Source organism: Rhea americana, unplaced genomic scaffold (genome assembly GCF_003343005.1).
Source record: "Rhea americana isolate MKP2758 unplaced genomic scaffold, rheAme1 scaffold_165, whole genome shotgun sequence".
NCBI classification, from domain to species: Eukaryota; Metazoa; Chordata; class Aves; order Rheiformes; family Rheidae; genus Rhea; species Rhea americana.
Window position 1 is genome coordinate 1,860,744 of NW_028185761.1, and position 12,580 is coordinate 1,873,323.

The window sequence follows — 12,580 nt, forward strand, 5'->3', positions numbered from 1 at the left end:
CCCGCGCGGCGCGGCCCTTATGGAGGCGCCCCGCGGCCGCGGAGCAGCGGGGCCGCCGCCGCCGCCGCCTTCACCTTGCGCTTCTTGGAGATCTGCACCGCCATCTTGCGCCGCGCCGCCCGGCGGAAAGGAGGGAGCGCGGCCTGCCGGAAGGGCTATATGTCCCTTCCGCCGCTCGCCATTGGCCCCGCGCGGTCACGTGAGGCGGCGGGCGAGGGTGCCCATGGGAAACGTAGTTTTCCTCTCTGCCTGTGGCGCGGCCATCTTGGGTGGGGGTTGACCCCGGCGCTCTCGGTGGGGATTTCCCCCCCCCCCCCACGGCTAAACGCCCTGAATCCGCATTAAAACGGCCACCAAGCCCACAGAAACGCATAGGAGGGTGGGAAACGAAATAATTCACCCCCCATCTTGCTGTTGAGGGGCCACCTAGGAAGTCCTCCTGTTGCAGCCACACTTGCCTGCGGGCCAAGATKGCGAGGAGGGCTCCAGGGTGGGCTGGAGGCGAGAGAGCCGCGTCTGCCCAGGCTGGCGCCGCTTTCTATGGGAAAAGAGGGCAATGAGGAGGGTACAGCTACAGGCCAGGGGCAGCGGCCCAGCAGTGGGGCCATCAAAGGTTGGGAAGGGGCTTTGGGCTGCCCCCGGGGCCTTCYGGCATGCAGGAGGCTGGGACAGGGCTCAGGTAGCTGGCTCTYCCAATGGGGTCTCATTTTGTCCTTTTTAACCTCTCTGCTATTTTCCAGTATTTGTAGACAAAAGAAACCTCCCTTCTTTTGATCCTGAGAGGTCTGTGAATCTTTCTCAGAATCCACAAAAGAGAGGAAGCTYGGCAGCTGCCGAGTGACATGTTGTGAGCCTGCAAACTAGGAGAAAAAATGTGGAAAAATCACTATTTATTTCATTTTAGACTGCTGCCAGCATGGGGGGAGGAAGGGGGCTGTGAGGATATGCTGTCCTACAGGGCGCAGCTCCCTATGCAAAAGCAATAAAGCCGTTCCTAGCCCCCTCCAACCCGTAAAGCAACTTTCCAGGGAAGCACTAGCAGCACTTTGCTGCTCTGGGATGCTGTATTTCCATCCCAGTAATTTGCTACTTTAAGTAAATTTTAACAATACCAATCAACTATTTATACTTAGCTATGAATGTGGTTTATAGCCAACTATAAGTTGTTCAAACGGTAGTAGATCTTTTCTACGTTTTTGCAGCATCTTGAGCAACAAGGTTGTTGCCCCTAGGCCTCTCTGCAAAACAAATGATTAAACAAATAGTTTAATTGTTGTTTAGAGGCAGATATATCATATTTTGTTTTGCTTTTTCCCTCTTACGACAGTATCATCACCTCTGCAGAGACAGCAGTTACTCCAGGTTTCAATTAGTAACAGCGAGATGGGATTTCTTACTTAAGACTTCTGTGGTGGCTAATGGTGGGGAAAGTGGCAAATATGACTCTAATTTTTTAAAAAGGCTTCAGGGGACATAGGAAACTAAAGGCCTTTGGTTGTGCTGGGCAAATTAGTAGAAAATAATGAGTAGAATTAGTACATAAAAATACCTACAGGTTGGTGGGTAAATATAATCTGTTTGGGAAGATTCAACAAAGGGAAGCCTTGCCTTACAGATCTCCCAGAGGGGAGCCAACAGAGAAGTGGATAAGTGTGAATGGATTAAAATAGTCTGTTTGGTTCCCTGTAAGACTTCTTTTGGAAGGCCTCACCAGAGATTTTTACAGAAAGTAAAAGGCCATGGGTGAGTGTGGGAGCACTGGGCAGCTCTGGCTACACAGAGAGGTTCTKACAGAGATGCTGCAGCGATTTGTGCAGGTCTAGAGGGCAGGTGCCTTAGTGTGCTAACATTGTCAAGCCTTCAGGGTTGGAAGACCATGAAGACCTGGGTCTGAATGTCTGGGAAATATAAAAGCCAAATTAAATTTGGTAGAAAGATCTACAGAGAAGTTCACTGGGGGAATGTCTCCCTACTTCCTCCCCAATTCACGTGTCCAGCGAAGGGCTCTGAGCTGACCACTACCAGGACAGAAACCAGGGGCTATATAGACAGTGCCTGCTCAATGCCCAGAGGGGGGCAAAAGAACAAACGAAATGTTAAGAATTTTCAAAAAAGAAAGAAGAAATTGGAAATGGTCATTTCTGTAAATAAATCACTGGTGTGCCTGCATTGTGACCAGTGGGTGCGTCTGGTCCTCCATCTCTAAAACGGTAGAGAAGAAAAGGGAAGGGGGTCAGAGCAGGGCAGGAAGGATGAGACAACTTCTGTATGAAGAAAGCTGAGTAGGCTGAGACTCATCAGCTTGGGAAAGATAAAATGTGGCTGAGATCTACTAACCCACAGAGGCCTAGAAAGGATGGGAAGGAACTGACTGTTCACTGTCATCCCATGAAAACTAAATGGAAGCAGCGGGTGCTAGGTTTGATACAGACATGTTTGCCATAGTTTCAGTTTTCTCTAAAAAACTGAAGGACGGAAATTCTGGACTAAATATCTTCTGAGCCAGTATGGCTGCTCTAATGTTTGTAGGTAGGTGACAGCAGCAGGTTAGGGCTAGTGGTGGTTTGAAATTTAGAGGGTAGACCAGTGACCAGTCCCTATCTCCCCACCAAGAGAGTGTGCCACCACCATGGCAGCAAGGGCTGGTCTGCCTGGCAGCTATCTCCTGGACTGYCCCCGTTTTCTGGCTTTCTTGCTCAAAGTCAATGAGTAAAGGCCAGGTTCCCATAATCGCAAACGATGTCACTCCAGGAACTGCCAGTGGAACCTCTGTTCTGGAGCTGGCGTCAGACCTCAAAGGGATGATGAAAAGCAGAGTGAGACCTCAGCCACCCACTTGACTCCRCTCCAGGGAAGGTTATCAGGGCATCTAGCACTGCCAAGTCCTTYTCCAGCTGCTTAAGCTCTCTCCCAGGGATAGGGTGGCCACATGGGGACAACCTCTGAGAAGGTCCTTGGCCTGAACCCTGCCCAGAAGGGTGCTAGTGGCCCGGGCCAACCGCCCCTGCTGGGGCCMTTTTAACAATGTTAGTACCTAAATGATGGAGTTTCAGTGCCTGTGGATGGTTCTGGCGCCGTTTTGTTGCCTAGTTGAGACCTAGCCAGATGAGCTGTGCGGGGAATACCAGTATGACCAGTACAGTGCTGTCGGTAATGCACCCCACCTTCAAACACCCACCCCCAGCATGGCCCATGGCGGCAAGCAGGGAGGCAGCAGTGCTTAGAGGAAGCAGCTCTCTTCTTTGCCAGGGAAAGGACTATTCTGCCACTAGATGTCAGACGCTCTCCAAGTGGAAGAAGGTTTCTGTTTCCTCCTCATCTCCCTTCTTTCTTCTTCCCGAGGGATTTATTTGTCCAGGACTTTGGAGATAGYTGAGACGCTGGCTTCTTCCCTTTGGTCCTTTCTGAGCTGCAGAAACAGCACCTGATCTCACATGTCTTTCCAATGGCCCCGACTCCCTCTTCCCTTTCATTTCCATGCTCCTTGAGCGCCAGCTGCAACTCCTCTCCTTGGCCTCTTGCAATGCTGGTCCCAACAGGGACTTCCTTTTGGCCAAAATTTGGAGCCACAGCACCATCAGTTTCCTTCAGGTCTCTGCCCTGGGGATTGAGGCTGAGATCAGGCTGGGCGGACCAGGGATGGAGCTGGGGAAGTGCTGGGGGTTCAGGGCTCAAACTGGACTTCTGTAGCATGGATAGGGATACGCACGTAGGAACTGTGTCAACTCCTGGATGCTTTTCTGTGTCAACATCGCTTGCTTTAGAAATCCCCTGGACACAGGCCAAGCCAGCTCACATCCAGAAGGCAAAGGTGTTGGGCCATCCCTGAGGCTGCATAAATTGTCTCCTATATTTTGTCCAAAGCTGTAAATGCAAGGAGTTGATGTGGCTTAAGACATCCTGGCAGTAACCACCYGCTTTGATCCCAGCTCTAGGGAAGCTGTATCAGCTGCTATCACTCGCCCAGTGACTCTGACCCTGCTGGGCTGCACTTCTGCTGTGTCCGCTGGTCTCCTGTGTTTCTCCCACATAAGGCTTCAGTTTCCTCCACACCATGGTTTCTGACCTGACCCTCTCAGAGATACCCACTCAGCTTCATCCTCCAAAGGAGCTGGGGGCCGTTCAGTCACACAGAGCCACAGCAGAGCTGCCTCTTGAGTCAGGGAGGAGACAGGGGATTTAGAGGAAATAGCAAAAGGGGATGGGGCAGCTGCATTACCAGAAGATGCAGAAGTCAATAAGCCGGAGACATACCTCAAACATCCCTAATCCAGCTGGATGGACTGCGGGACTGACCAAGAAAGCATTTCCATACTGCACCCAAGGGAGAGTGGTGCACACGCGAGCTCTCCTCCTGCCCATCAGACATGTTCCTGCTCATCTCAGACTTGAGCTGAGGCAGGAGAAATCCCAGCTCTGAGGAAGAGTTTCCTTTTCTTCCAGTCTGGTGTCAGTATTGCATTTTTCCTGGCGGCAAAGAGGCTTATAGGAACTCTCCTCTTTCCTCCCTCACCCCTGCCTGCCCCTTGCTCCCCCCCAACCCACTTCCATCCCGCTGTTTCTGGAGCCTGGCTGTAAATCAGCCCCCAGAAACAATCCAACACAAACACACATGTATTTCGGGGGAGGTTATTTAAAGCCCTGCTCGTTTTCCCTGCTCCAGCCCAGTTCAACAGCCGCCTATAAGCACCAAGGAGAGGGCAGAGAATTGTGGCAGGGGGATGGGGACAGGGCCAGGCAGGAATGTCCTGCTTGAAAGACTCAGCTCCCAGCCCACGAAGGAGGCCAGGACTGGGGCAGCACTTGGGAACTCACAGTCGCAGCCTTGGCCACAGCAGCACTGTGCCGAGTTGGGGAGATCGTCTGGCTGGATGTCAACATCTGCATTTGCAGTCCTTGCTTCAGAGTAACATCAGATGGTAAGACACTGACTTTGGAGGGGTGACCGGGAGCTGAGGACATCTCTATGCAGGGAGCCAAGCCCAGGAGCCTATTAACCAGAGTGTTTCAAACATTTTTTCAAGAAAAGGTGCTCTTGACCTTAACAAAATCCACCCATCTGCTCTGTGCTGGTTTCCTGCTTGGGCCTTCATGAACTGAGAAATATCTGCCCAGGAACTTCTTTCTGTCAGGCTGAGTTCACCCAGGAGGGGCTGAGCCAACATATTTCTGGATCATATAAAAGGAAAGACACAGCATTAGCAAAAAGCCTGGCCCTGACATGCATCGCCTTTTCTATGTCCTATTAAGGAGAAACTATGTGTTGTGTCAGCATTTCAGGGTCAGCATTGACAACCAAAGCTGGGGTCAAGCTGCACCTTCGTACAAAKCTGGGGCCTCGATGGCATTACAGTGTTGAGGGAATGTCCCCTCTCCCCCTAGACGTGGCCCAGCTCAGCCAGCAGGCTCCAAAACGTGGCCTTCACAACCGGAAAAATTTCAGTCCCTTCCACAAATAGCAACGCGGGATTCCTCCGTTGGCTCCATCCGTYCCCAGCCCAAGTGGGCCAGTGTTGCTCTCCTCTGCTCCTGAGATGAGCAGGAGGGCAATGAAGCCTCCAGGCTGATGTTTGTGGCCAAATAGAGACAGAGTCATTTCAGCTCCATCCCCACACAAACACAGACCAGCAGCAGCCCAGAAAGGCTGTGAACTGCCTACCCCCTCACTCCGGAGAGCTCAGATACGGCCCAGCAAAGCGAAGGGTCCCAATGACACCAGCCAGCGGTTTGGATTTGCAGAGAGCCGAGGACTTTCCTCCAGGATGCAAAGGGAGCCCATCCACTGCTGTAACTAAAGGACATTCAAGGCGGGAGAGCAAGAACAGTGCTGACAGAGATGTAGGCATGAACCTGACCATATTTCTCTCCTCCCTCCAAAGCAACTCCCGACTTACCCATGTTGGAGGAAGACAGCTCAGCCCAGCATCCCTGTCCAGTGCTCTCCTCTCCCAGGGGGCAGCCAGAGACCCTCAAGCCGCTGGGACCAAGCGAACCCTCCCAGTGCTTGGCCAGAGCTGCAGCATCCCAGGGGCATGTATGTAACCTAGACTTGGGCGTCTCCTCTGCTAACCCATGTCCCGCRCAATGCTGCGCCCACTGAGCATGTCTATCCCTGCTCGGTATGAGGGAGCTCAGGGCATCGCTTGGGGTGGCCACAGACCTGCAGGATCCTCAYGGACAGGGTGGTAGGGGGACTCTGCACGGCATTTGGGCACGGTCAGCTAGGACATCTGGGGCTGGGGAGCRACAGATCACAGGGAAGGCTCCTTGTACCATCCCACTCCATCTTATAACCCCCACGAGGGAGGCAGTCATCACTTGGGTTTCCAGGCACCRAGGGAGTAGGGGAAGAGGTGGCCACCCCTGCAGACCATGGCTCCACTGTCCTGCTGTCCCTGTTTCCCTGCCGCGCCGTTGTGCAGAGCCAGCCACGAGAGGGCTGCCGTGCTGCAAGGRAAGGAGCTCCCTTTGTCCGCAAGGCCTGCGGCAGCGGGGGAGATCCTTGGCCTTGCGGCAGCAAAAGAAAAAAAGAGAAGAAAAACCAAGGTGGGGAGGGCTGGCTGCATCCTGYGAGCATCAGCCTGGGGTGGCCTCAGTGCTCCTGCACCCTCCAGGAGCATTGCTCACTCCCTTTAGCTAAATCAGGGCAGTCAGGAAGATGCCAGCAATCCCAGCTCTGCTGCAGGGCACATCTGGCTCCACCACCGTCTCCAGCAGCACAGACACCCCCATGCCTCAGTTTACCCCTTGCAGAAAATGTGCAATGCTCCTTCATGGTGCCTGTGCCATCAGGGTGGCACTCAGGACCTTGGATTAGGTGCAGTTGACTGCCATGACGATGTGGCCCACAGCTTCAGCTCTGGTCCTGACAGAGGCTCAGCCCGTGCTGGGCTCCTGGCCCACGAGGGAAATTGCCGATCCAGCGCAGAGGTCACCGCGTGGCTCTCCTGCCCGCCTGCCCTTGGCATCTACCAAAACGGCCTCAGGAACGTGAGTCCTSCAAGGGATTTTCTCCAGCAGGAGAAGAACCAGCAGGGAACCAGGGATATAGCGCATCTTTTATTGACGGTTTGCCGCTGACATCTTTGGCTCCTCCCGGCTCCTGGCAGTGAGCATTGCCGACTGCGCGCATGGCACCGGCATCTGGAGCCGCCAGCATCAGTGAGCTGCACGGGCAGCATCCGGCCCACGGCCCCAGTATYCGAACTGGGGCTTTTGTCGCCGTCTTGGCTGCCCCCTTTTCAGCAGGGCCCATTCTGGGTGGCATTTGCACTGCAGAGCCGAGCCGGTCTTCTCAGATCCCCTCGCTGGCATGCAGAACTTTGATCTCTTCTTGTACTTGCAAAACAGGCTCCCTCTTGCCAGCGTTGGCAGGAACAAACGGAGGGGACAGAGGAGAGAAACGTCGCGGACGGCGTGTTTGGATGCACCGCGGCCTCCCCTACGTCTCCACTGAGGGCTGCTTGCTGGTGCCGCAGTGGGATTTAGTGCCAGGTTTCCCCGCTGCGGGGGGAAGCCRGCTCTGAGCAGGTTCGGGAATCAGGAGCTGTTCTGCCTCCCCCCTGCTCCTTTCATTCCCCAGACAGCGACATGGTTTATGGCAGCCAAAGCCCATTGAACAGTCTCAATTAAGCCGGTTTCCCTGCGTTTTCGCCCCAGGAACCTGGCTCCTGTTCAGAGCATCCAGGAGGGGCTGGCGGCCTTTTGCAAGGAAGGAGGCCAGGAGGGCCGGCATCTTCCCCGATTCCTACGTGTGTTGCGTTTGGGGATTCCCTGTGCTTTCTCTGGACACTAGCAAAAAGTGATGTTTGGAGGCACCTTTGCAGTGTCCTTTGCCGCTCGTGCTCCCGCAGGGAAATAGGGCTCCTCACACTCATCCCYCCAGGGAAGCTGGTGAGGCCCTGGCAGCGTCTCAATCCCTCCCTGCAAGGTGTCAGCAGCTGCTACAGTCCCCACGGCGAAGCCACCAGTGCACGGAGGTCTGAAGCGTCAGCACAGCCCAACTCCTTGCCGTCAGCAGTGGGTCCAGAGCCGAGAGGGATCACAGGAGTCCMAAGTGGCTTCGATGGCTCTGCTCAGCCCCTGCCTGCCGAGAGCGTCTGTCCCGTTGAGCAGCACAGCCGGAGGAAACCGAGCACGGAGCAGAAGCCTCAACCCAAGCCGAGATCTCGCTGCAGGCTGGGAGAAGGGGGATTGGATCACATACTACGTTACAAGACATGTATATTTTTGCAGCTTCCAGGGAGAGGAGATTGGGCTGTGTCCATTAGCATAACTCCTCTGAGTAGCGTGATGGTGACCTTCACCCCATCCCCTGTCCCACTCCCTCCCCATAAGCTGGGGGGAAAGGGCTGAGTCCTCCCYGTAGATCCCAACCCGCTGTGTTTGGTGAATGCAAAAACCAAAAGCCAAGGGACATACCCAGCCCAGAGCGCTCCTGGATGGCCAAAGCCGAGGGCAGCAGCTCTCCTCACCTCCCCTGGAGGAGGACGCTCAGCAAGCTCCTCACAGAGCGTTTCACTGCAATGAGGGCCCTTCCCCCAAATCAGCTGAATTTGGGCACAAATAGCCCAAAAGATCTACTTGGGYGAGGTTCTTGGCTCAAAAGTGACCACCACCTTGCCGATCATTTCCTTCCAGTAAGGCCATATCCACCGTCCCCCTTCRCAGGAGCCGATTTAGAACAAATTCTCAGTTTCTGCCACCAAAGCRCAGATTTTAGCTCCTTTTTGGCAGTTCTGCCCAGCCAGAAGCCAAAGCAGGGCATGAAACAGCACCTCAAGACRTTGCCGCTGAGGTGGTGCCCACAGGGTGCTGCTGTCCCTGCGCAGGCTGGGAGAAATCCCCAAACTGGACTGTAGCCTTCCCTGGAGCCCTTGGAGGAAACCTAACGCACACCCCAAGCCCTCGGGCCCTGCCGTGRCACCAAGGAACAGCGGCCGAGGCCAACGCTCCGAGCTCAGCCTGTGTCCTACCGCGTTTTTGAACAAGAGCCTGAGGCCGAGAAGAGAAAAAAACATCCAAATCCCCGGCCCTCGCCACCAGCGATTTCATCAGACGCGCCGTGGAGTTAATGAATTTTCCCTGCAAGCGGCTGCGGAAAATAAAACCCAGGGCAGAGATGGACAACACGAGATAGTTCACGTTAAATGAATGTAGACCGGTCCTGGAAAGTAATTCAAGTAGAGAGATGATGAATTGCAAGCACCGGTTGTAAAGCATTTGTAAAGTCTGCCTCAGATGGGAATTTTATTGCAGGAGCCGGAGTATTATGGTTTATTGCTGCCGTTGGAGCAGCTGCTACCGTTCGAGCCGAATTGCCGTGCCCGTTATAAATCCCCTCCTCGAGCTCCTCGTGACTCCAGCAGCTTTGGAAAAAAGCTCCTGAGAAACRGGCCCTGCCCCTGGGCGTTTGCAGAGCTCCAGACGGCGCGGCAGGGCGAGAGGCCGCGCCGTTGCCCGGCTCAGCTCCCCGCTCCCGGCTCCGTCCCTGTGGCCGTGCTAAATCAGGGCACTCCCCTGAATTTCTGCGTGGGCCTGAGCGCGAGCGGAGGCGGTAGCCTGGGCTCGTCAAAGGAAACCAACCACCTGGCTAAAACTCCAGGGTTTTAATACAAACTCGGGGTTATATTAAGGACGAACCCAAATTTGATGGTGGGGGGACGCGGCTCTGGAAAGGCCCGCGTGAATTTGCGACGAGCCCTGCAAACGATGCCCTCCAAAACCAGGCAGGAGCAGGGACCGTGCCGGGGCGGACGAGCCTCCGGAGAGCCGTCACCCGCGAATCGTGCCGACCGCCGAGCCGCTAGCCAAGTGCGGGAGTACGACCTGCCAGCCCGGCTCGATCGTAACTCCGGTAAATCCGCTAATCTGCCGGCAGCGGTTCAGTGGCCGTTCGCAAACGAGCTCGTCGCGCCGACACTTTCGTTTGGGCATCTGCCCTTGTAAACAAGATTTTGCTTCGTTGCCTGGATTCACTTAGAGGGCTTTAAGCACGTTAGTAAATAATTTATACTTCCTCTATAAACAGGAAACGAAATAAGGGCGCTCGATGCAGTATTTAGCTGGAAATTGTTCTGCTCTTTACTATTTAATGAAGCCGCTTGGCTGCTAACAGAGGTAATTCCAGCACCTCGCGCCCCGGCCTTTCGGCTTCGCCCGCCCYGGCGCGAGGTGCGTAAAGCGAGACTTTAACGGGCAGCTCAAGGAGAGCCGTTTGCCCCGCTAGCATCACTTGAAACCTATCGGCTTAAGCGAGCGGGTCCTAATCGGCTTTCAAGCTCCGGGACSCGAGCAGCGGGCAGGAGGCGGCTGTTTCTCGCCGCGATTTTTGGGCACGTTGAGAGACTCGGCCGCGCGCCTCCCGCTCTCCCCAAAACGGCAGCTCCCTGCTGTTGCAGTGTTCTTTTCACGACCTCCTTAGGCAGCTTTTTTATTTTCAGGCCCTGAGGGACAGAGTTAAAAAAAAAAAAAAAAAGAGAGGGAGAGAGAAAGAAAAGAAAATACAGCCGGAAAGCTCAATATACTTTTTCCCCACTGCGCTGCTACCTGCAGCCTTAAGCTCTTTTCTGTGCTGGGTAATGAGGTGATTAAAAGCAATAATTACAGCAGGAAAAATTCAGCACCGGAAAAAAAAAAAGTCCCACTGCTTCTACGTTCTTTGCGAAGACGCCGTGCTGCATCGGAGACTAGCCGCCGAGCAGCTCGTGCTGCTGCCTGCAAGCACGTCCCGGCAGCCCGCGGGGACGGTGGCGTCCGGGGGCGCTGCACGGTCCGAGGGCACGGGCAGGGGAACGGCACGCGCGGCGCTGGGGCCGCTGGGCGGACGAGGAGCCGCGGACGCCTCGACCCGTCGGTCGGTGCGCGGCGCGCTGCACCGGCCTTCCGCGGCGCGGGTTCGCCTTCTCCGTGCGCGCCCTGCCTCCGAGCGCCGTCGGCTCGGGCCGCGTTCCTGCCCGTTCCTCCCAAAGCAGGGCCAGTGCCTCGGCAGGCGGCTCGGGGGCCGTTGTGCCAACGCGCACGGCGAGCCCTGAGTCCGGCTGCTACTGCAGGCGTCAGAGGGAGACGCTAGCATCGCTCTGTGGCAGGTTTTGAGTGGCTTAACTGGCCTTTTTTCCTCTTTTTTTTTTGCAGCTGGCACAGCTCCATGGAGCTGCCCATCCGAGGAGCGCTGGATCCGTCGGATCCCTCCGTCCGGCCTCCTCTTGGGCAACCGTCCGCACATCCCGCCGACGCTCGCGCCGGGAGTTACGGGCAGGCGGAGCAGGCTGCGCGGTCGCCACTTCACCTGCCTCGGTGCCCGAGCTCAGCTAMATCGGCGCTTCCTACAGCATTCGCCCAGCCGGGGCCACAGATTAACACTACGTTGTGATGATGTCTGCAGGGTCCTAATTGGCCATAGACTAACAAAAACATTCCTTATTTTTGCACTATTACAGTCGAGCAGCAAAGCCCCGAATAAAACTACAGCTGCATCAACAACCTGTGTATAATTAGGTCGTCAAACAGCAGACGCCGAGGCCAGCGGACGTTAAGTTGGCCGAACTCAAACAATTAAATTGCCGTTGATTCAGCCACGCCGTAAACACGCAGCACCTACGGTCACCGCTGCCCTCATCTCCGAGCSGGGCGCGCAGCCACCTGCCAGGGAGCCCGCTGCTTAACAGATCTGAAACGCTGCATGCTGCAGGATGATGAAGATTGAGGGGTGTTGATAGGAGCCTGGGGACTGGGAARATGGAGGATTTTTCCCAGCCTTTGCTTGAAACACTCGGGGGGTGGGAGAGAGGGGCCCGACTGCGACACGGTGAATGAAWGTAAAACCGACGATGAAAAATTCCAGATGGGCAGTGATAATCTGCGAGGCCTTAAAGCRCCAGAAACCAGCAACGCTCCCTCCGTCCCCGAGATCCCGACGACAACGCTCTGCGCTTCTCTCCGGAGCCGTCCGTCTGGGAGGAGGAGGAGGMGGCGTTGGGGCAGGAGTCAAAGGAAGGGCAGGTCTCCAGCCCCGGTCCCAGAGCCGGGCCTCAGAAGGCTTCAYGCCGCCTCCTCTCGAGGGGACGCAGAGCTGTTTTGCAATGCAGAAAATGAATATGAAGGCATCAAAGTCACGGAATCATTTCTCGTGTAATCCAACACCAGCGCTCCTCGGGGACGCTTAAGCGATCTCGACTTGGCTGACCTCCATCCTGCAGTTCTTCCTAATGGCCGTTGGCAYGAGGACAGGCTGAGCACTAATGGGGCAAAACCCTCTCCAAGGCCCGATTGCCAGCTGGGTCTCAGGTCCTAGTCTGCCCTCCGGAATATGTACATATGATTTTTTTTTTTTTTTTAATAACCCATGGTTTGCCAGACCGCGTGAAAACCGAAGCGGCGTGGGCACAAATACTCCTCAGCTCAGGACGGGGCAGGAGCTGCTCCCAAACAGCCTTACCACAACCTGGTTTTCATGTTGTCAAGCTCCTGCAGGCAACCCCCAAGAAACAACAAGCGAGCAAGAGCGATCAAACGGCTGTTGGTTTAAGCGCAAGGTTATTTTCTAGGACATTAACCAGAGGCCTCAGAAGCTGCCTTGCAA

At 55.2% G+C, this 12,580-nt stretch overlaps 1 protein-coding gene across 1 annotated transcript in view; it reads right to left on the reverse strand.

Moving 5' to 3' along the window:
• The window catches only part of RPS3 (ribosomal protein S3), a 6,291-nt gene extending 6,125 nt beyond the window's left edge, over window positions 1–166 (reverse strand). The window contains exon 1 of the mRNA XM_085300567.1: window positions 75–166. Coding sequence (XP_085156693.1) covers window positions 75–104 — 30 coding nt within the window. The 5' untranslated portion in view covers window positions 105–166. The remainder of the gene's footprint in view (window positions 1–74) is intronic.
• Window positions 167–12,580: the final 12,414 nt, after the last annotated feature.